Source organism: Oreochromis niloticus, linkage group LG18 (genome assembly GCF_001858045.2).
Source record: "Oreochromis niloticus isolate F11D_XX linkage group LG18, O_niloticus_UMD_NMBU, whole genome shotgun sequence".
Taxonomy (NCBI): Eukaryota; Metazoa; Chordata; class Actinopteri; order Cichliformes; family Cichlidae; genus Oreochromis; species Oreochromis niloticus.
The window spans coordinates 25185373-25209656 of NC_031982.2; the positions used below are offsets into that span (position 1 = coordinate 25185373).

At 40.0% G+C, this 24284-nt stretch overlaps 1 protein-coding gene across 2 annotated transcripts; it reads left to right on the forward strand.

Moving 5' to 3' along the window:
- The first annotated feature begins 145 nt into the window (after window positions 1-145).
- On the forward strand, window positions 146-22910 carry cc2d1b (coiled-coil and C2 domain containing 1B). Of its 2 annotated transcripts, XR_270082.4 has the most exons (27): window positions 146-290; window positions 577-703; window positions 801-945; window positions 3905-4005; window positions 6595-6705; window positions 7223-7366; window positions 7620-7947; window positions 8481-8599; window positions 10422-10500; window positions 11817-11900; window positions 13439-13566; window positions 14129-14201; window positions 14384-14523; window positions 14601-14730; window positions 14956-15128; window positions 17457-17582; window positions 17892-17950; window positions 18065-18181; window positions 18501-18574; window positions 18846-18904; window positions 18991-19042; window positions 19369-19468; window positions 20152-20242; window positions 20375-20497; window positions 20785-20834; window positions 21776-21857; window positions 21949-22910. XR_270082.4 is itself a non-coding variant. In XM_005476676.4 (26 exons), exons 2-25 carry the CDS (start codon window positions 641-643, stop codon window positions 20794-20796), a joined length of 2631 nt encoding a protein of 876 aa, XP_005476733.1. In that variant the 5' UTR covers window positions 146-290; window positions 577-640; the 3' UTR covers window positions 20797-20834; window positions 21776-22910. The 2 variants fall into 2 exon arrangements, 1 of the variants encoding a protein (XP_005476733.1); XM_005476676.4 differs by having other exon boundaries at window positions 21776-22910.
- The last annotated feature ends 1374 nt before the right edge of the window (window positions 22911-24284 follow it).

Consider the following 24284-nt stretch of genomic DNA (forward strand, 5'->3'; position numbering starts at 1 on the left):
TACTACTTAGATAAGTTAAGTCAATATATTTATGAAAAACCTCGTTACCAAATGTTTTACACGCAGGAAAACCTGACTTACTTAATAAACGTGGCTTGTATTTTTGCTGCTTTACTCAGTGGGGACCCCCTCGTTGCCTGGCAGACATGACTCAGGGCTTCAACTTTCAAGCAGCGTTAGGGTGCTCCCAGGCTTAGCGCATGCGCGTTCAAAGAAATCCATTATCATGTCAAAGCATAGAAATGAAACTGTTCCTCTGAAAACTACTTGATGAAGTTGTGAACGCACAGGTAAACAGACACGGTCTTTTCGCGGTATGATAGACTCTCTGAAGCCCTCGCGGGCAGATACAGAAGTAGTTTCCATCTTGTTTATAAATTAACTTTTAGACTTAAGAGCGGACAGACATGGTTGGCTAGCAGCTAGCTGGGCTAACGTCACCATTGGTTGGCAGCTCGTTATCGTAGCCTATTCGGGAGCCACCTGACAACCGCTCACATGATTTCAACAACTACTGCAACCGACACTGATTACAACAGCGACATATTTTCTTAAAGTGTACGTGTGTTCGTGTAGGTGAGGTTTGGACCACTGGGGTGTCTCCGAGGGGATATTTCTACAACAAGAAACCAAAACAAACATGTTTGGTAAGAAGAAGAGAGCACCGCAGCCCAAAGGCCAGGGCGCCGCTGCTGCCAAGCAGGTAACAACTCCAGTAAACATAAGGTTGCAAACAGGAGGCTTTCTCTTCAGAAATATGTCAGCGTGGAGACGTTTATCCCCTTACTTCCTGCTTTCAGATGGGTCTGTTTGTAGACCTGAACCCCGATGAGATGATGATGGGCATGGACGGAAACCTGGACGACCCGGACTTGGAGGCGGAACTTGCTGCTATTACTGGAAAAAAGGCTGCTGCAGGAGGAAAAGCCGGGCAGAAGGGGAAAAGTGAGTGCAGTAGTTATAACTTACAGTTCTGCAAACATGGACCAATAATAAGTCTATGTAAGGGCCCCACCCCACCTCCACACGCACCCTTCTACACCTGTGGTAGGCACAGCTAACATTTGCTATCATTTAAGCGCTGCTCTCACAGTCTCAGGCTACATCCACACAAATGCAGTCACCATCCAGGTGTGTGTTTTAGCAGTTTCGAACATAACCTCTGAATGTACTAATTTGCCTATAGACATGAATCGCACGATCATGCAACTACACTTTGTGTCAGTGTAAACAGGAAGCAGAGGGTTTGTTGGTTGGTAGAGCTGCTTAATTATAGCAGTTATTGTGGTCAGTATTGAGATCACTCACCGCCTTTGTAATTTTGTATATTTAGTGAACTGATTTTAACAGTGGATTCCTTTGTACTGTGTAACGTTTTCTTACTACAACCCTCATTCATCCAGTCACACTCTGATGGATGCATCAGGGAAATTCAGGGTTCAGTGTCTTGCTGAAGGATAACCACCAATCTATTGATTAGTTAAATCTAACTCCAGTGCCACAGCCATCCCAAATGTCAAAAATAAATTAACTGAAAGCATGCTGCAGCCCAGCAGGAAGTGTACCTGTAAATAATTGGGTTTTGAGCGGAAGCTGACATTGTTATTGCTAATATAATTTGATTATTTGTGCAGATGTGCTATGCAGGAAGACCATTAGGTACCAAAAGTATGATCACAGATTTCTTTGCTTGGACCAGCAGTGTTTTGTTATATGGAGGCATTGCAAAGTAAATTCATTTTTGTGGCTTGTTAGACAGAATCAGGGAAAAAAGGTATAGTACAAGTTCCCTCTCTTGCCCACTGTCACACACACTGTCACTGGGTAATTTGTTGATACATGTTTGTTTTTCATATTTCTCGTTCATATTTGATCTTTTACCCCCGAGGGGACTCTTAATGAATGAATAAAGAATAAAGGTATAGCAGGAACGCAGTACTCAGAGATAAAATCAGACTTTGTCGAAGAAAAACTGTCAGTGAGCATGTTAGGTGCACAGACTTTGTTAGTCTGGAAGCTCACTCAGCGTTTAAGTTAGCTCTCTTTTTGCAACAAAAACTCAAAGCTTCTAAACTCGGGGTTTAGATCTCCTGAGGGGATGTCCTGAGTTGTCCCGAATATGGTCAACATGGTGTAAAGATGGATGTAGGCCAAAAAAAAAAAAGCTACTCAGTAGTAACTATTCATAGAGGCCCAAACTGTTTTTTGTACCAGGCTATAAGCAAACTTTTTAATGCAGTAAATTTGAACATTTTAAGTAGGAATCTGGAGATTTACACGCCTCCAGAAACTGCAGTTTGTAGCACTTCAGCATAATTTTTTAGCTCTGGAGGTTGCCACCTTAGCCACCACAAATGTGTATATAAATAATTTGACTTAGACCTCGTTAAGACAACACAAGTACTGTCCATAGTTGGGATGTGCTAGAAGATGAATTTTAATTTAAGTTTGAGTTTTGACTTCCGACAATTATTAAAACCAGATACTTGAGATATAACAATTATTGTGCCACATTTTTATTTCCAACAATTAGTACATCCCTTTCCTCCAAAAGTGTCTAACTTCACCTCCTTACCAGACTGCGGCAGGTTTAGTTCATCTGAATATAATTAATGGTAAAAGAAATAAAATAAATTCAATTCAATTCAGTTTTATTTATATAGCGCCAAATCACAACAAAAGTCGCCTCAAGGCGCTTTATATTGTACAGTAGATAGCACAATAATAAATACAGAGAAAAACCCAACGATCATATGACCCCCTATGAGCAAGCACTTTGGCGACAGTGGGAAGGAAAAACTCCCTTTTAACAGGAAGAAACCTCCGGCAGAACCAGGCTCAGGGAGGGGCGGCCATCTGCTGCGACCGGTTGGGGTGAAAGAAGGAAAACAGGATGAAAGGCATGCTGTGGAAGAGAGACAGAGATTAATAACAGATACGATTCGATGCAGAGAGGTCTATTAGCACATAGTGAGTGAGAAAGGTGACTGGAAAGGAAAAACTCAATGCATCATGGGAATCCCCGGCAGCCTACGTCTATTGCAGCATAACTAAGGGAGGATTCAGGGTCACCTGGTCCAGCCCTAACTATATGCTTTAGCAAAAAGGAAAGTTTTAAGCCTAATCTTGAAAGTAGAGATAGTGTCTGTCTCCCGAATCCAAACTGGAAGCTGGTTCCACTTCTGTGGAACCAGCTTCCACTTCTGTGGAAGTGGAACATATTAGAAAAAAATGTTTTTTTCTAAAGTTTTTTTCTAAAGTTTAATGAATCAACCAGTTTTTTTTCAAAGTCTGTGAGTAATCGTGTCACTCCTGATTTTATTAATGATGAAAACAATTAGCATTATATCAGAATTAAGCAGCTGTACTTCACAGTCCATAAAGTGCAAAAAAAACAACAACACACCAGGGAGTGTATTCCCACTTGAAGATAGTGGTAGAAAGAAACAGACTATACCAGTGGGAGAGGATTGTTTATGTACAACAGTGAGTCATTTAGCCTATCATAGCTAAATATAAAAATATCAGCCAAACCACTGAAACTGTTTCAACAATCTTTGCTGTGCTCTCCCCAAACACGACTGAGTCTTGTGTGTATTTTAGTGTATTTTAGAGGTTTAAGCCAAGGGTGTGAACTTGATTTAACTTCTTTAACAGCTGGATAGTACCTCATAAGGAAAGATGATCTTCAAGTTTTAGGTTTATAAAACTTTTTTGTGAGAATGCTCTCTTTCATTTGGAGACTTTGACTGTTGGCCGAGTCTAATTAATAATTATGTGTGATAATTATTCCCCGGACAATCACTCTTTGTGAATTCTTTGTTTTAGAAAATTTCATCCACACTGCAACGCTTCATTTGTTCTGCTTATCATGTGAATTCATGACACCTTGATTGTGTTGTAGGCCCCCTACCCATGGAAGATATCGCAAGAATGGCAGACGAGTGTATGAAGGACCTGGATGATGATGATGACGACAATGTTGAAGACGATGAAGACCTGTTGGTTAGTGTTTGAATAACCTGCTCTATTTGATCCATTCCCAAACTTTAGGCAAGGCCAGCGAGCAATTCTGCAGAAATGAACAAATTAAAAAAAAAAAATCTTGAGAATTTAGGAGTTAGCCTGATGTGTTTATTTTATTACTCAGTATGCTTTCAGTGAACACTAGAGCTTTAAAACTGTAAACTGCATAGATTTAAAGATGAAAGGCTACTCAGTGCAGTGAAGTCCCATACTTGGCAGAGATGTGGAAATGACTTTCCGGCCCAATCAAAGTGAGCTTGGATATTCTTGGTGATCAAAAGTCTGCAAATACACTGATCAGTTTTCCACTGGTTTAAGTTTTAGGTGACTTTATTCCATGTTTTTAGAAGGATATGGCTCACTAACCCATTAATCGTGCTTCGTGGTAGATTCCTTAGGAGTCATGTTTTTGAGTTTCTTGTAGCGGTGTTTTAACAAATGCACAATTACACTAAATGACCACTTTCTCGGCTGAACCTGTTCCACCGCTCTTTAATACAAATATTTAATCAGCCAATCACATGCCTCAACTCAGTGCATTTAGGCATGTTGACATGGTCAACACAACTCGCTGAACTTCAAACATGAGCATCAGAATGAAGAAGAAAGGTGATTTAAGTGACTTTAGAAACAGCTCTATTGGGATTTTCCTCATGCAACCATCTCTGGGCTTTACAGAGAATGGTTTGAAAAAGAGAAACTATCCAGCGAGTGGCAGTTCACTTTGGGGTCCTCAGTATCCATGGAACACTGCTTGAATGCCACAGCCAGTGTTGGGGAGTAACGGAATACATGTACCGCCGTTACGTATTTAGAATACAAAATATGAGTAACTGTATTCCGTTACAGTTACCGTTTAAAAAGGTGGTATTCAGAATACAGTTACTTTGTTGAAATAAATGGATTACACGGCGGTACTTCCCTGTTTCATATTCTCGCGGGTCAGGATTGTTTGGGTTTGTTTGACAGCTACGTAATGTTGTTCCAGGCGGCAGCGTTACGGTTGCCATGGTTACAGGGTGACGCTCTCTCTCTGCGTGTTTCCTGGGTGAGAGAGCGCTTTTTTGTTGTTGTTGTTGTTGTGCTAAGCTAAAAGGCAGAATGCTACAGGCATGGCCCTAAAGAATGTAGCATCATGGGCAGTGTAGTCCATGCTGCAGGGAGAATGGACTGCCATACACGTTATGTGTCTGTGAGCGAGGGAGGGAGAGAAAGGAAAAGTCCGAGCTGTCACGGAGCAAAAACGGGAGCTGGAAGCATGTAAATATAATAATAACCACTGCAGCCAAGAAGAGTGCCTGGCGAGCCCAGCTGTAAGTAAGCTATTAAGACTCGACTGTACGCTGTGTTCGTGTTTTCCTCCGGAAAAAATAAGTTCCGTTGGAGCCTTTCAACGCCTCTCTCTGTCTCTGGCAAGCAAAGTTGACCCAGACAACAAAGTAAAGCTAGTTTTCGGCTACCAGCCCGACACGGAACCCGACGTATTAGCCAGAGGTCCCTTTACTACTGTTCGGAGCCGCGGACCTTCAGTAACAGTAATAAATCACAGCAATAGTACATTCACGTAGTTGTAAACAGCACGATAATATATTAAGTAATCCAAAGTATTCAGAATACGTTACTCTCATTGAGTAACGTAACGGAATACGTTACGGAATACATTTTGGGGCATGTATTCAGTATTCTGTAATGGAATACATTTTAAAAGTAACCTTCCCAACACTGGCCACAGCCTACCTAAATGTTGTTGCTGGTAATTTCTGACCATCTTTATGACCACAGTGTAGCTTCTGATGGCTGCTTCCAGCAGGATAATATCCCCTATCACAAAAACTCAAATGAGCTCAAACTGGTTTCCTGAACATGACAGCAAGTTCACTGTTCTCAAATTGTCCCCACAGTCAGCGGATCCCAATGCAATAGACCTCCTTTCAGATGTGGCGGAATGGGAGATTCATATGGATGTGCATCCTGCATATCTACAGTATGGGCCGAGAATTTCTGAGGAATGTTTCCAGCACTTTGTTGAATCTAAGTAACCAAGAATTAAAGCATTTCTTAAGGCAAAAGAGGGTCAACCTGGCACTAGGTGTACTTAATAAAGTGTCCGTTGAGTGTATAGTAGTCAGAAAGTGATCTGTAGCCAAAAAGATGACGTTCCTTTGGCAAATGTGTGCTTTTTCTAAGTCACTGCTCGTCTTGTCGACCCTGAAAAACTGGAACAGAACAGCATTTTACTCATAGTAACTCACGGTCACTATCAACTGACTCCATGAACTAATACCAATAAAAACAAATAAATAAATTCACTCTGGCCTCTCTGTGCCCGTCAGTTTTATAGCTCACACAGTAATCATGGTGTTATTAAGCTGTAAATTACAGTTGGTTTGTTGTTGTTGTTGTTGTTTTTTTTTGTTCTGCACTTTCTGCTTCGCAGTATTTCCATTTATCAAACAACAGATGGAAATCTTGACTCCCACTCGCTGCTTCTGAAATCCAGCTCTGTGTGTGCACAGAGAAAGCTTACTGTTGATCGGTTGCTTTTTTTTTGGTCTCCCCCTCCATCAGGCAGAGCTACAGGAAGTGGTGGGTGAGGAGGAAGCTGAGGATGTTTCCCCCACATCCTCTGCCACTGCTGAATCTTCTAAGGGTGAAACACCAGAGTCCCCAGCGGCACAGGTACAATATGCGCTGCTTCTGCCAAACTTGAAACTGACACCATCAACATGTGTGTCAAATGGGAGATTTTTTGCCTGTTGCCAGTAACTGAAAAGAAAGGGAAAGGAAGCATCCTACCTGTTGCTTCTTTATAAAACTTGCTGCCTATTTTTTTTTTTTTTTTTAATATGAAATCAAAGATATTTTTAATTTTCACACAAACAACAGTTGTTTACCTGGCACGTGATCAGCTTCTGTTGACTAGATGCAGTTGAGGTAAATTATTTTCATTCCTTCTAGTAAGTCTGACCTCATTCCTGGTAATGTATTTCCTCACGTCTACATTTTAGTGTCTTTTAAATACTTTGGGCGCTTAACGTGCCTCGAATTTTAAGCATATGATTAAGGTTAAGATGTAGATGGACAGAAACTGAAAAATATGTTGTTTATGTCAACCTGTTTTGCACGATGAGTCATTTCTTCCTTTAACCAGATGTTTCCAGCTGCTTCTTAGGTTGTTTTGGTCTCACACTTGTAGGAGGAAGTAAAAGTCTCTGCAGCAGCCCCCGGCAGCCTCCAACACACCCTTGAGGAGAGGTTAGCAATGTACAAGACAGCCCTGCAGAACGCCAAGACAGCAGGGGAGTCCTCAAAAGTCAGGAGATACGATCGTGGTCTGAAGGTACGACATGCAGAGGGCATGGATTTACACCAAGTTGTTCGTTTCGTCACAGTCAGAAGATGCGATCTTGGTTCGCATTTCTTAAAACACCTTATGTAAAAGATTTTCAACTACATTTTACTCCTGCCCATAAAACCTCTTGCTCATTGTTTACACTTGTGAGTCTTAAGGGATTAGATTTCTGCGATGAACCCTTTTTATTACACATGATGACGTCTTTGTTGACTTTATGAATTTATGGTTTCTCTCACAGACGTTGGAGTCAATGTTGGCCGCTGTGAAAAAAGGAAGGTCTGTAAATGAGGCTGAGATCCCTCCGCCTGTTGCCACCGGAGCCCCGAGCACCGACCCGCGACCAGCTGTGCCTGCAAGGCCTGCTCCCCCTGTACCATCGCCACCTCAGCCCTCTCAGTCACGGGAGTCGGAGGCCACATCACCACAGTCACCTGCTGCGCCCGATGTCATCACACCCAGCAGCGAGGAGGAGCAATCGTCTTCTGCTGCCCTATCCACTCTGAGCAGCCTCCCATCTCCTCAGGAGCAAACCGATGAGGAAGCTGCTGACGTTTCACAATCAGATGGTCAGTTTCACTTGAGTTGCACATTAGACCGTGGTTCTCTTTGCTGAGAATTGGCATGGAGACTACAGCCATAGGCATAATTGAGCTGCACAGTAAAAGCAGTCTGTCTGTGTTAGAATATCTGTTACGCTTGACTCTGATTATCAAAACAAGTCAGATTAAACTGACCACCAGAGAACAGTAACAAGTAGATGTTTTTTAATCTTCCAATTGACGAGAAAACCCCGTCTTCATCAAAATTTATTTTATGTATTATGTAAAGACCTCAGTTTTCATGTATCAAGCAGGCTATATAAAGTGACCACCAACACATTTTAGGTTTAGATTATATTTTTTTTTGTATTTTAGCATGCTATGATGCATTTGATCATGTGTAACTGGTAATGGTTTGCACACATTTGAGTTTGGATCGGGGGGAAGCTGATGATTGTAATGTCTGAGGCGAATATGTCGTCTTCTCCCTCCTCATTATTGCAATGAATGAGGCCTTTCACTGTGGGAATTGACATCTGATTTGTCCGGTGAACCCTCAGCCAACAAGGCCACCAAGAAGATGCTTTTGGAGAGACAGCAAGAGTACAAGATGGCAGCGCTGAGAGCCAAGAAGCAAGGAGACGTAGAGCAAGCTAAGCTTTACTTCAAGACCAGCAAGGTGAGTCAGAGACTGTCAGCTATGAGTGATGTGTTCAAATGAAGTGACAGATAACCGGCAGACTGAAGTGTGGTTTAACAGGTCTGTTGTAGATGGTTTAAAAACTTTTTTAATGTGATGTTTTTATATTAAATCAGATAAAAGGATTTCAGACAGAAGCATGCAGCCATTTGTCACGTCTTTGTAATAAATTGTGTATTTTCTGGGCTTCAACAGTGTAATTCAGAACGGTGTTTCTGTTTCCTGTTTAGCGTGTTTGTATCTGTGTGTATACAAAGAATGAAGCCTTTTTCCGATGAGAAGTGCAGCAATGTTTCTGAGCAGAGGAAGTTTCTTCTGTAGGAATGTTGTAGGAGCTACATTTTTGATAATAGAGTCCCTGTGTGTGTTTTCAACATGATGTCTCACAGGATTATTTTTAAGAAAAATCTAATACTTACCTTTACCAAGGAGGTATTTTTTCTGTTATTAACTTTTGGTGTCTATTTGGATCTGAAAACATTTTGAGATGGGGGGGGGGCAAAACTGGCATTAATTTCTTCCCAAATAAATGTTTTTTTTTCTCAAAAAAAACATGAAGAAATTAATTAATTATTTCAGATCTCCTCTTTGTTTTGTCCTTAAACTTGTATCACCAGCCTTTTTTCTTTGTTATCAGACGTGATCAGATTAAATGATTTTTAGTGAACATAACTCAAAATGTGGCAATGTGGGATTTTCAAATCAACAGATATCATAGATGTACATGCTAAAAAATGTGGACCTTTCAAATTTTGGTGACCTTGTACATTTGGTGAAACAAGGGAAAGCTCAGAGGTCAAGTTTACTGAAAATCTTTTGAAAGTCAGTTGATGTGTTTAAATAGACCTTTGAGAAATGACAGGCAATGAAGTATAATCACTGTTTGGTCGTGTATGCTGTCATGATTAAGGTGATTAAGAGGGCGTGATTACGGCTTCTGGTGAGGTAGCTGTTTCAGCGGCAGCTGTTCTCTAACTTTTACTTCCAGGTGCCACCTAAAGATTGTACTGCAGGAGGGTGGCACTGGCAAGTGGCACTATTTTCAAGAATATGTTGATTTACTTTAAACGCTACAAACAAAATAGAACAAAAAGTGACATCCACAGCAAACAATTCAGAACAAAAAACGTTGTGGTTTACCACCAACAACTGTCTAGATTCACTTTGTGTGTCCTTCGCTGTATGTTCTTCTTTTTAGTGGGAAATTTGAGTCATCTAAAGTTTTCAGCCTTTAAACAAACTGATGTCCACTAATGCTTGGTCATTTTATTATACAGTAATTATATTCTTCTGAACATTAGCTTTATTTCCTTCCTGATACAGGCCATGTGGAGTATCTCAGAAAGTTCATTCTGTTTATCTGAACGCAGCGTTTTCAGGGGAAGAAACATTTCATTTCTTTGATTACTGTGATGACTGATGAAACGTTTCTTCTCCCGAAAACACTGCATCCACATGAACTTTCTGGGATTGTCTCACCAGAATTACTGAGCATGCATCAAATCCTGTAGAGTTAACAAACGCAGTAAAAAAAGAAAAAGCGTTGTTATCCTCTGTACATTCATGGCTCGTGTCTGATTTGATTTCCAGTGCTGTGAGATTTAGAAAACACTTATTTTAATCTAGAGTTAAAATAGTAGCATAGTACTGCACATTGTCATCTCCACACTGTGTTGCCTGAGCGTGTTGCTGCACATTCTGGTGGCAGGATTTCTCTCTGAAGAATGTGAAACATGCCAAAAATGTGGATCCTCACAAAGACCATCATTATGTTTGACCTTTTTTTAAAAATTTGATCCAGAGTTTCGATGCAGTGATCGAGGCGTTGGAAAAAGGACAGTCAGTGGATCTGAGTGGCCTTCCTTCACCTCCAGGACAGGGTGAGAAACACTAGCATCAAATTTCATTTTTGTTATGATGAACACACCAAGGAACTGGCACCAGTGGTCCAAGTACAGTAAAAGCAATCAGTCTGTGTTGTCTTAATTGGTTAGAAATCTGCTATCCTGTTACGTTGGGGTTAAGGTTATTATAGGGTCATTGTTTATCTTATACTGGGCCTTAGAGCAGAACCTCAGTTATAACTCCTGTCCTTTTAAGCCAACTTTCTTCTCATTGGCTGCCCCTTGCAAACAGAAGGCCTTAACGGCAGATGGGCGGGGCTTGTTCAGCTGGGATGTTTTGGTGAGATTATTCAAAAATGTAACGTCCAACCCAAACTACATCTCAAACTCAGTATGGTGAATACTTGTTTGGCACAGGCAGTAATAAATTTTTCTTTTTAGTACTTACTTAAGTAGTTTCTGACAGCGTTTTGCCCAAAGCTGAACATTATCAAGGTTTCATCAGCCAGAAAAAAAACTTTTAGTGTTTTGTGTTAGCATTATAAATAATTGAAAAAGTATATCTTTTTCATAGAGTACATAGAAGTGTACACCCCCTAGAATTCATGGTACAGTGTTAATACCCATTTGTGCAGGTATTTGGCTACACAAAGTAAAGGATGCATTTCTTGTCTGGAGTCATCTAAAAAAATGCCTTTGCGGGAAAAGGAGTGACAGGAGAGTTAACCAGGAGGGGGAGACGTGAAAGAAAAAAAAATCAGTGTTCAAAAAAGTGACAGGACAAGCACAGATGATGGCCATGGCAGACAGTTTTCATTGTTTTGAAAAGTACATTTTAACTTTGGTTCTCCCCCTATGGCTGGTTGAAGGACCAGAAACGACACATGCATGAGTACTCCACAGACCGGTTATTCCACATATTTTTGACATTGCCCCCTGGTGATGGTAAACATGTAGACGATGGTCTGTGAAGCAGTACACCGAAGAACTGACTGAAACTGAATCTCAAGCCTGAGCTTTTGTCTCTGGTGGATTATTTGTGCATACTCTGACCTCATTATTTACATTTCTTGTCATGTTTAATGTCCACATTAAACATGACAACCCCTGTAACAGCACACACGACAGAAAATTAGAACCAGGACCATAGTTCCACCTTAAGCTATAACACACTAAACTGGGGTATGTATGTAGTCACATTAATTATGAATCTAAAATGCAGTAAACTACTAATAACAAAAGTCTTTTTTTTTTTTAAAGGCCTCAGTCTAGAAACTCAATAGAGATCACACAGATCTTCCACAAACTTGTTTTCTGTTTGTTTCAGTTGACTTTGTGTTTTTGTGTTGAAGGTTCAGGAGGAAGCTCCACTCCGGTGGCTGCAGCTCCCACTAGTCAAAGCACACAGCCGACCCAGACGGCTGCAGCAGCTCCAGGTAGGAATCATTTTAACAGTCACGTAGTTCTGTTTTCAGCTTATTTCTCTTAAAATACAGTAAATTATATCAGAAGAAAACATGCTGTTTGTTTGGTTGACAGCGTTGTAATAATTTACATAAAGATGAGTAGCAGGAAGTGACCCCAAACATGACAGCTCTGATAAACATTCAGCTGTTTGCATTAAAAAGTAAATATTCACAAAATGTCATATGGCGGATGAGATGAGATACAGTGATTAATGAAGCTGTAGGAAAGTGAGAAATTATATTTTGGTCTCATTTACAGTCCTTATAAGCACCTGTGGTTCATTCATAGTAAAATCAATGGGCCTGTGTTGTGTAAAAATAGTATATGTATGTATGAGTTAATAATTAACTGAACAAACATTATACGTGAATTGAACTTTAAGAAAAATCCGTGCTTTTAACAGGCACTTCCTTGTACTTTTAATAGTAATTCAAAAGATGGAAAAACCACAAATATATGATTTGGAGGTGGTAGGGGACACTGGGTTGTCTGGTAAGGAGTTAAGCTCATATTGCTAGATGTTTTTCAGTGGAAAGGCATCTCATAAGGGCAATTACCCGCTGTGAGGGTGAAAATGGGGGCAACAACAGGCCCAGGTGACAGGTTACTTGAGTCTTTTGAACCTGCATGGTAGCCAGTAGCGCAGCAGAGAGCTGCAGCTGATAAACGAATGACACCAGGTCCCTCAGAGATATGGAGACAAAAGGAGCTGCAGCAGGTTTAGTAATGGTCCTTTGATCTGTCGACCCAAGGCTCTCTCTGTCAGTCTTGGCTCAAGCTGAACTGAACTGTTTAGTTTTTAGGAGGATGCAAATGCACCACTATAAAGGAAACAGGTGTGCCTAACTTGTAAAATGAGAGCTTTGTAGCAAAAAGGAGTGTGGAAAAGTAAAAAAAAAATTTTGATGATGATGATGATTATTATTATTATTATCATTGCTACGAATCAAAATAATAACTGTTTTTTATATGTTATCATTTTTCCTGCACCAACCGACAGACATTTGCATCTTTAACTTCTGTTTGTTCGTCAAACAATTCGTCTTTTCATCACGTCTATATTGCCTCTGTGCTCAATCAGATAAAGCTACTCCCTCATTCACAAGGGGTCGCTACAGTGGGTAGCTCTGTTTGATTTGGCAGTTTTTAAATGTTATTTTTGCTGCGAACCCTTCCAGACACAGCCCCCAAATCATTTTATCAGTCTCCCAATACATACGCAGATTCACTCAGATACTGAGTTTTATTTGTTTAGTTGTTACTGATTATAATTAATAACAGTTTTGTGTTTTTGTGATGCTTTTAGAATAAAAGGCTTTTGTAAAAGACATTTCTGTTTCAACACAAAAAACAACACAAAAAACTTTGTGAACTCAAAGATGGTTTTTTGATTGTTATTTTTATCAGACATGACAACAGACAAATTATAACATGCTTTAAGCTCTTTTATGTAATGGCAGAAATTTTTAGTTCTAATTTTTTTTGGGGGGTTTGTTTTTTCTTTCAGTCCCTTCAGCTCCTAAAGATGTGCTGGAGGCTCTCGAGCAGAGACGAGCCAAGTACATGGAGGCGTCTGCACAGGCCAAGGCCAGCGGAGACGACCGCAAGGCCCGAATGCACGACCGTATTGCCAAGGTAACAGGAGAGACTTCTGAAGTCTGCGATTACAGTCAAAGTGCTCTGTTACTAAAGCTTTGTCAGGCTCGTCCTCTCTGACATAGACACAGTGTTTTATTTTTCATGCAATCTTGTGTCGTTTCCACACATGAGCTGCACACTTTGAGCAGAATCAGAAATGGATTTTTTCCACAATTATTCTTCTTCACATGTAGCACAGAGCAAGACTTGGATTACTTTAAGTATTGTTTGTTTTTAGATGAGGTAAATGCCTGAAAAGAAAGTGCTGGAGGCAGAGTACTAAGCTAATTAAAACAATAGTAATGTGTGATCCAGCTGCGAAGGACATTTGTGTTTTTTTAAGCTTACCGTTACTTGGATTTGTTTGTGTTTAAGACTTTAAAATCTTGAATAATTATGTGGGTATGAGTAAATAAAACAAGGCAATAAATTAAAGTAACAGGCATAATAATAAAGGCATAGACTCCCAGCACTTAGCATCGGCAAACTTCTACGTTTACCCCCCGATGAGACGACTGGCTCTGCTTCTAACATATTTTTAAACTCCCGCATCCTGCAGCAATACCAGAGCGCCATCCGAACTCACAAAGCAGGAAAAGCAGTCAACTTTGACGAGCTGCCGGTTCCCCCTGGTGAGATACATGTTTTTTATTTTTCCAAGTTAAATTTAACTCCATAAAGCCCGCTTATATCTATGTGCTCAGTTCTGCAGTGCAGGATTACTTTGTATACTTTTATTATTTCTGAAGCACAAATACTTGGACAGTTTTTTTTCTGCTAAGCTGAAAAGGTCAGTGAACACCTTTTCTTGCAGGCTTTCCTCCGATCCCTGGCCAGAAGGCAGTGGGAGCTGAACAGGGGATTGTTGCTGCTCTGGAGGCAGCCAATAAGCTTGCCTCTAGTGATGCTGCTGAAGTAGCAGATGAGGAAGATGATGAGGCGAAGGAAGAATTGGTAGGATGACAGCATTACATGGTAATTAAATATTTGGTTCCTGTGGAAAAATTGACTGGAGTGTTTTGTCTGTGTAGGCAAAGCCTGCGGCTCCTGAAGAGCCAAAGAAACCCACGTTAGACATTCCCACAGCAGGTCAAGAAGAGAAGAGGACTCCGTCAGCTTCACCTGACAGGACAACCATCGGAGAAGGGCTCTCACAAACAGGTCAGACACAAGAGTTTAAGTCTGAAGGATATAAGACATCCTCTGAACCACCAGAGACTCATTTGGCTCCTGAGAAATGCTTTAACAGAACATCCTCTCAACTCATACTGAAAAAGTTTTGGACGACGTAGATGGAGAGAAGTACTGACTGACTGAAGAACCTAGGGGCTCATTACAGATCTGTAAACTACTTCTATTTGTGTCTGTTCTGTCTTCATTTTCCAGCTGTTCAGCAACTGGAGTTCTTAGAGGGTCGAAAGAAGCAGTACATGAAGGCAGCGCTGCAGGCGAAGCAGAAAAATGATATGGAGCAGGCAAAGATTTTTCTCCGCACCGCCAAGGGCCTAGACCCCATGATCGAGGCAGCACGCAGCGGCAAAACTGTGGACATCAGCACGGTGAGCAGACGGTGGATCTACGCTTCATATCTGGATGAACCAGATATGAAGTTAGAAATAGGCTTCATTCAGGTTGTAGAATACAAGGTCTGAGAACAGGTTCAGAAAAATCAAAAGTCTTTTTCACATGCACCTCTGGATCATTTTTAACGTTTATGCTGGTTTTAAATCTGTCAGGAGAAGTCCTGTTGTCTGTCCAGCTGTGATAAGCGCTTCACCTGCTCCAGCGTGCCAAAACCAAGATGATTCAGTTTGGTTCTCTGAACCACCACAGAGTTAATTACTGCTCTTTAGAAACTAGTCACAGAAAATCCTCTACGTTTTTCTGTTTATTAAAAACTGAAATGTGTGCTGGAATTAAAAAGGCAATCGTTTAACTGGGTTTTCATTTTGGAGACATAGAAGATGTTGCAGGGAGGCAAATCTGATAAAAAGGGAAAGTGGTGGGGAAATACTGTGTTGGCATCTGGTGATGCTGCGCTGCTTTCACCACAGTCCAGATGTTTCTGCCTAATATCCTCCCTTAGACACCACAGGATGTTGCAGAAGGGCTTGTGTGGACAGTCTCATACTGGGGCACCATTCCTCAGTGCAAAACCTGATCAATGTTGATAAATTGGAGAAAGAAATGAAGAGCATGTTTCCTGTCTTGCTCTTCAACTTCAGTGCTGCCTTTGCTATTAGAAACCTGACTTCCAGGAAAAGATCTAAAAACGGCAGCTGTGATGAAAATGGTCCTTAGGTGCTCAGTAAGATCAGCCTGATTCAGATTATTTTTTGAAAAACAATTCAAAGTTACATAAAACGACTAAGTCAGAAGGTTAGTTCTTTATTAGATTTTAAGTTTGGCTCGTGTGATTAGGTAGATCAATAGGAGGTCCATGACCCTCTTGGGGGACGCACCCATAGGGCTTAAAATCTGGGACTTTCCACCAATTGCTCTTAGAACTGAAGAAGCTTCTCGGATGAGAGGTGAAACGTCTTCAAGGAAACTTAAAGAAGTCCAGATGCTTTTCTTTCCGAGCTCCTTTGGAAAATTTGGTGTTACAGCAATTATAAACACAACTAATAACAAAATAAAGCAATAATAATAAAATACAACAGCAAAAAAATACCTCAGTAATAGGGCTGCACGATTTTGCATAAAATGAGAATCACGATTTTTTTGCTTAGAATTGAGATCACGATTCTCTCACGATTTTCTTTTCCAATATAAATATTTATTGCACTTATTAACTGCACATCAACTTCGTAACAGTTGAAACTGAACATAAAAACAATAAATAAACATAAAAACAATAAATGCCTCACAAAATGTTGTACTGCTTGAAATTCCGTCTCCACCGTTGCTCGACACTGCGTGTATAGAGGTAGTTCAACAATAGAAAAATAGTTGCGGGACGGCACTGTGTAGCGTTTGTCTAGGGTGTTGATCATTTTCCTAAATCCCTCGTTTTGCACGGTGTTGATATATCTTTGGTCAGGTGATGACTAATAGCCTCCGTAATTTCTTTGTGCCTGCGTGAGTTCGACGTGTATAGGGAAGCGCTGTATAAGGTTCCCGTTATTGATGTTTGGGTGGTTGACCGGGACGGATTTTCTCCTGTCACTTTCTCGTTATCCCTGACGTGTTCTCCGTTGTTTTTTCCCTGCCAATTTGAGCGTTACACGGCACAGCTTCTGTATCAGGTGGTATAAGGCTCCGCCCTTGTCATTTGTTGAGCAGGAAGAGGGAGCGCTTGTTTTCATGCAGATTACGTCCCGGATCAAAATGCGGTACAATCGTCGTCGTCTTTTTTTCCCCTTTTTTTTTTAAAAAAAAAAATCGTTGTCATTTGGAAATGAGATCGCACATAAGTATGAATCGAGATCGCGATTTTCTAACGATTAATTGTGCAGCCCTACTCAGTAAGGTAAAAGAGCTCAAATAAACTGAAAAAATAAAGTAAGTCAATAAACAAATATCTAAATCAATTTTTAAAAGAAACAAAGCTGTCAAGTGATGCGAAACATGCTGATAATAAAACTAAAAAATATCTCAGTAAAATATAGAGAGAATAAAAGAATTAATTTTATTTAAAAGACGGCCTATAAATAAAATGTGGCTTAAAAAAAAAAACCAAAGACAGGAAATGTCGGCTTGACATTAACGTGTTTCTGCACACACGTGGTGTAAAGTGTTATGAACAGTGTAAGGTTGAAATTAAGCTGCTGCGATGAGACTATAGAGAAATCTCACCCACACTGATGTGTTGAGTTTCTGTATTGGGAGCCACAAACACAGGCTAAAAATGCTCTGTCTCTCTCTCTCTCTTTGTTTGCCTGCAGGTGCCATCGCCTCCTGGTGACGAAGACGAAGACTTCATCCTGGTTCACCACAGCGACTTGCAGGTCTCAGAGAAAGCCGAGGAAGTTTACACTCAGCTGGCCAAGATCCTGAAAGAGCAGCACGAGGTAAAACCGCAGCAGAGTCTTTATAAAAAGTTGTGCTTGAAATTTAACTAAATTAGATTTTTCTTCAGCCAAATTCTACAGATTAACTATGATTTTAAATAAATGTATTTATGCCTTTTAAACTATTAACAAGATTTCCCCTCAGAAGAAACTTTTCAGCTCTCTGATATGTTTGTTTATGAATAATTTCTGCTGCCAGAAACAGATTTTCTGTATCTGGTTTCTCCAAACTGTGACCCTCTTCCTATAAGGCGGAGAATGTTAAGAAGGTGGTGTTAAGATTTCTCCTGGCTTTCTTCCTTTATTTAGAAATGTTTAACTTACTCCGAGCAGTTCAAACACTTGGGAAACGTCACTGAAACAACAAAGTAAGCTTCCTTGTCACCAACAGCAGTTTACATTTAAACTCTAAATTAGTTGTTGAATGATCTATGACATGAAACATGGAAAAGTTTTATTCATTCTTCTCATGTTTGTTTTAGGTTTGAGAAAATGGCTGAAAGCTGTAAGAAGAGTATGGAAGTCCTGAAGTTGGCTCAGTCGAGGGGTCTGCCTCCTCCTAAACATCATTTTGAGGAGAAGTCATTTCGCATAGCCAAGTGGGAACATTTGCCATCAATTCTTTACTCCTGCTGAGTTATTCCTTGGTTATAAAGTTAGAAAATAATCTGTCATCCCTTTATTTTAATAGACGGTTAATATATTAAAGGGGTAGTAAATGATTTCATCCATGCCTTCATCTTTTGCTTGCACTAAACAAATTTTTAGAAAAAAGCAATTTTCTATTTGTTGCCAAAAATGTATACAACATAGTGTCGCTCAGTGACTGTTGCGGCTGTCTTAGTGTTTAAACTTGAAGCAGATACAATAAATCACTCGACTTTCTCCCTGCCTTTTTTTTCCTGTTGTTGTTTTCAGGATATTTCCAGAGCTGAGCAGCACTGATATGGTTGTTATTATCGTAAAAGGGATGAATCTTCCTGCTCCCAGCGGTAAAAATCTGCATTTATCAGTTTTTCTTGTTTTGTTTTTTTTGTTTTTTGTTTTTTTCCAAGGTCGTGTTTATTCAGAATTTAAAAATATTCAGATCAGCAATAAAACAGGAGGACGACCAGGGATAAATGGGGAATTCAACTCGTAGAACAAACCAGTGGTCTTGAATCAGTTACTCAGACTGATTTTCCATAAATCTAGTAGAAGGTCACACCTCAGAGTGTGGGTAAAACAAAATTTTCATGCTTTTTGCTTTTCTTCCTCCTGCAGGAATCCAACCAAACGATCTGGATGCTTACGTCAAGTTTGAGTTCCCCTATCCCAGCACGGTGAGAGCCTCAAAATACGCCTTTTTAAACATTTACGCCAGTGAGTGTTTTTGCTAAAGTTTCGTCTGCTGTTTCGCTGCCACCAGGAGCAGCCGCAGAAACTCAAAACAGCTGTTATCAAGAACACTAACTCCCCAGGTGAGACATGACTCTTGTTTCAGGTGTGCTTTAGTTGTGGGATTTAGCTTTTCAGACATGATTTCTTTTTCTAGTTCCAGAGTGTTTAAATGTTTCTTATTTCTTTTAGGACACAAGCATTTTTGCTGTTCAAACCAAACAGAGCCTTATTTTAGGTTCATTATCATGCGAGACCATTTTGGTTTTAAAGTTGTGGTACTTTTAAAAACTCACTTAAGGAGTTGGATAGAATTTCCTAATATTTCCATGTTGGATTTATTTGTTTTCCTCTAAATTGCTTAATTTTGCTGAGTGATGTTGACTTTTTTGTTGTCTCTTTTCGTCAGAATACAACCAGAGTTTCAAACTTCAAATCAACCGCAACCACCGCGGCTTCAGGAGGGTGGTGACGGCTAAAGGCCTCAAACTAGAGCTGCTGCACAAAGGGTGAGTCCCAGGAGCTGCTGGTCAGACAGCATGCGACACGTAGTGAGTATTTAAAATGTGCTGTGAGAACTTTCCGAGAAGCTGCTGGCTCTTTAGTTATTAGCATGTTACAACAATGTGACTTTGACACCAGAAGGGCTGTAGTTGTACCTGTTTATTTCAGCTAAATGTGAGAAATTAGTCAAATCAGTCCTGCTAGTGGGTGTTTACTGTGAGCGATTACTGGTGATGTTTCAATATGCTGCAAAAAAAGATCTGAAAGTGGAAACGCATAATAACCAGAATCTGTGATGGGAGTCTTCAGGTTTAGTTTCTTATCACAATGTAATTATATAAACGTGTCAACCGGCTCTGCTGGAGGTTGCTGTGTGGGCTTAAGATCAGGGTAGTTTTATAGCAGCTTTTCGAAACAATAAACTTTAAATAAAGGAAGAAGTGCAGATTAACAAAGAGAATAAAAATGACACACATGCTGAATGAGCAAATGTTCAGAAACCAGATGATCCTACATGTTAAATGATGTCTTGTTTATTTTGGCATTACAGTTTTTCTATTGAGGAGTTTTCTATTTGGGTGGATGTTGAATGGGTGGATGTTTAGAGGTTAAACCTTGATTTTTCTTATTTCACACACACTGTCCTTTGCTGTGGCTCATCAGTGTAACCGTCTCTGTCGTCTCACAGCGGTTTCTTGCGGAGCGACAAGCCGATCGGGACGGCCCTGTTGAAACTGGACAAGCTGGAGTCACACAGTGAAATCAGGGAGATTGTCGAGGTGAATGACATTCAGTTTGAAAAGGATAAGGAGATGGATCTGTGGTGTTTTTAAGTTAATTCGTTAAGACAGAAATCAGAAGGCCGTATGTCTGAGAGGGTTAGGATGTGATCACGGTGTTTCGTGTGCTAGGTGATGGACGGCCGGAAAGCCACAGGGGGTCGCATTGAAGTGAAGGTCAGACTGCGGGAGCCTCTGAGCGGTCAGGACATGCAGACGAGCACGGAGCGCTGGCTGGTGATCGACCAGTCGCAGGTAACATATAAAGATATGAAAAAGCTCGGTAACTAGAATATGATCAACCCCTAATGACTTCAGCTTTACTTAGAATGGCTTTCTTTAATTTGCTTGCTTTTATAGTTTATTTGACTTTTTTCTGCTTGTTTAGTTAATTTTGACTAATTTATTGTTCAGGGTTTTTTTTGTTTTGTTTTGTTTCATATTTTATAAAATTGTGGACACATAAGGTTATGTTGGTATCCAGGTGTGTGTGGTTTTGTAAAATGTTCTCAGAGCTTTACTTGTCCTTTCTTTTTTGGTAGGTTCTTGTTTAGATGTTACTGCAAGACTGAAGATGAAGTGCAAGAAGAAGGTAATTATATGGTTTACATTCACATTCACAATCATAGCTAGAAGATGAGCCTGCCATCACAATGTAGGTGAAGATACTTTATAGATGCTTTGTCTTCTTTTGGTCACCTGTCCCACATGGATGCCTTAAAATGTACCCCAAATGCACCTTTTCAGGTTTGATCTAATGAATTATAAGAAAAAAGATCCAACATCCAGAGTAACAATGTTTCTCTGACATTAGGTTGTATAGTTTTGCTGCTGAAATTGTGATATATCCTATAATATTGTTGCCCAATGCTAATAGGGGGAAAAAACAAAAAAAAACTAAACTGGCAACCCCTCAGCCTCCAAGTACACACAGCTATTGGATCAGTCACAGAATCCTACATCACATTATTCTCGAATTATTGCATTTACAAGATTTTCAGAACACTTGACCTCCAATCTTGACTTAACCTCCTAAGACCCGAACTCTTCCAGGGCATGCATTTTTAATTTCTCTTTGATATTTGGGCTGATTGGGGCCCGATGAATGTAAAAACAAAGAATTACCAGATTTATTTATTTATTTTTTACCTGATTTTTGTTTCTGAGAAAAATGAGAGCCACAAATGAGGATATTCGTTTAAAATTTTGATAGAACAGTAGCAGTATAATGTCCTCGTAAGTGGATATCAGGCCTTTGTAGAGCAAATTTGAGTATTTTGGTCTAAATAACCCAAACTGTGATGTCCACATATGTGGACGCCAGGTCCTAGGAGGTTAAGGTTACCAGGATTCAAACTCATCCAAGATTTTTAGATGATGACTATAAAAGTTAATATCTGCAGTGTATCTGGGAAAACAGCTTCAGCAAAAAAATCCTTAAAATCTAGTTATTTACAAATAGGTTTTGTTGTATTTGATTATTTTACGTTTAATTCCTCCTTGACTGATACTGGTGATGTCTTTGCCCTGCAGATGTAAGGAACTCAATCAAAAACACTCAGAGGGAGAAGAGGAGGAGGAGAAGATGAAGGATGTTCGGGAAGCTCTGAAGACGGTCTGTTGTTCAGTTTGGACTCAGACCTACACGGGTCTTGTTGTAACTTTTGCACATTTGCACGACACACACGCTCCCCTTCACTCAGCAGGAGACACGGAGCTGCCTTATGGAGACGTGAACCTCGTGTCTGCCTCCACCGGACGGCGATGAGGGCCTCTCTTTGAGATTGAAAAACACTCAGGCAAAGATCACAGCTGCCTAAACTGTTTTCTGATGTGTTGGTCTGGCAGGGTGTCCTCTGCGAGTGACAAAGGGGGCCGGTGTCGAGTTAAGCTGATCCTGCTGCCTGACGTAACTTTTAGTTAATATATCAAAGAATGTGTAAATAGTCCTTGTGGTATCTAGAACTGCACCTATGCACTAATACCAAAGTAATCACAGTTGCTGTAAAATCCTGCGTATTTGAAAGCCGCCTTTAGCTGCCAAATCTGTTACGATATATACATTTAGATTATATAATTACAGCCTGGGCTGTTGGGAGTTTTCAGTACATTTTCCGCACAGTTACAGTCTGTCACAGACTTCGGTGTGAAAAAGTCAGGCAGATATTGCAGTAGCCACCTCATGTTTATTTCACAGGAAAGTAAGCCAAGAAATGATGAGATTACACAAGGTACGATCATTATTTTAGAGACCACACCTTTCACATGCGTTGCAAGTCCTCTAATTGTGGTCACTAAACTGCACACTCACCTGCCTGCTGTTTTAGGTGCGTTTGATTTGTTTACACTGAATAGCACAAAACTGGAGACGAATAATGTCACAAATGGGGAGGAGAGTACACAGGATCAACTTTAAAAAGCATCGTGTAAAGGAACAGAAAGAAAGATTTAAATGTCAGGAAACGCTAAGCTTAGCCTAGCTTTGCATAAAACTGGACTCAGGAAGGGGGCTGCAAATTGAATCCTGTTTAAAAATACACCTACTAGTTTTTGAAGGTCACAGATGAAGACATTTTATATTTATTTCTACCCACTCATTTTGTAGAAGGAACTTAGGACCTTTAAAAAAGACTCACCACTGGCTGTCCCAGTCATTATGCTCAGCTAACCTAACCTGATGCAAAAGCACCTCTAGTCTTCTGGTTTTATTCTTTTGACAGCATCTGGGGGCCATTCTGGGTGGCTTTGCATAATCCAGTTCACAATAATTTATAATTTATGAATAATTTATTTAGGTGTAGCCCACCAGTTGATTCTGTCTGAAACAAGCTGTTTTAGCTCCTCCCCCTTTAATTAAGTCGGTTTCCTTCTGATTGGCTGCCCCTTGCATACACCAGCTTCAAGTTTCTGTGTTTTATATATACTGCCCTGATTATTTGAAACTTTGGCTAGTGTATATATAAAACAGGAAATAAAAGATAAAACACACTAGCTCCACTTTAAAGTTTTGAGTTCACAGGGAAAAAAAATGTAATACATTTGGAAATTTTAAGGGGGGGAATTTTTTTTTCACTTTAGGTTTCAAGAATATGTCAGTTTCTGTAACATCATTGTTACTCAACAAACACCAATCGAATCACAGTGCGATGAGGTTAAACCAGCCTTACAAAGTCGAGCAATGTTTCAAAGATTAAGTTGGAAATTTGGCTCCATTGTTTATTTAAAATGGCCCTCATATGCTGTCATAGAGTCTCAACAGGAATTTTTGTCACTACTTTTTAAATCTATGCACCATCTCATATGAGGGAAACTGAATATTGGGAGTGAAACCTCTAAGTGTTTTAATAAAGGGTCAGTTCACTCAAATTACCAAACCACGTCAAGCCAAGCACTTTTCTTTTCTTTTCACACGTCATTCAGAAACATTTGACTCTGAATGAATTGCCATGGTGAGTTCGAGTTAAGATAAAGCTCTAAGCTGAGTCTTTCCCAGCTGCCTTAAAATGGCTCAAATGACTGAAACAGTCGTTTCACATGACTCTGCAGCGCGTCTTTCAGCTCTTTGTTTCTACTTTGCAACCCTCACAAACTTGTTTTGGAGCATTGTGCAGCTAAAGAGAATTCTGTGCAGTTGCTGTGTTACATCCATGTAGTGTCTGAAATGTCCCAAGAACTGTAGCAAACTCTCTGCATGTAGTACATAAGTGGGTAAATGGACAGCCTTAAATTCATTAAGAGGTTAATGTCGATTCAAGTGAGGCAAGAAAATGAATGCTTCCAATAATACTGACTGAACTAACCCTTTTAAAAAATGAACCGCAGAAGAAGCCATACAAGTTTAACTGAGCCAACGAAGTAAATTCCACCTCAAGCAGGTGTACCTCAGACTGTCTGCGTCATTATTATTATTATTATCATCATTATTATTATTATTATTACCACCGTGGTCACACAACATTTCACTTTCTGCTTCTTCTTTTCTTTTTTTTAATCTGCGCCTAATTTTTAGTATAAAGGAAAAAAGTTCAGTTTACAGTAAACC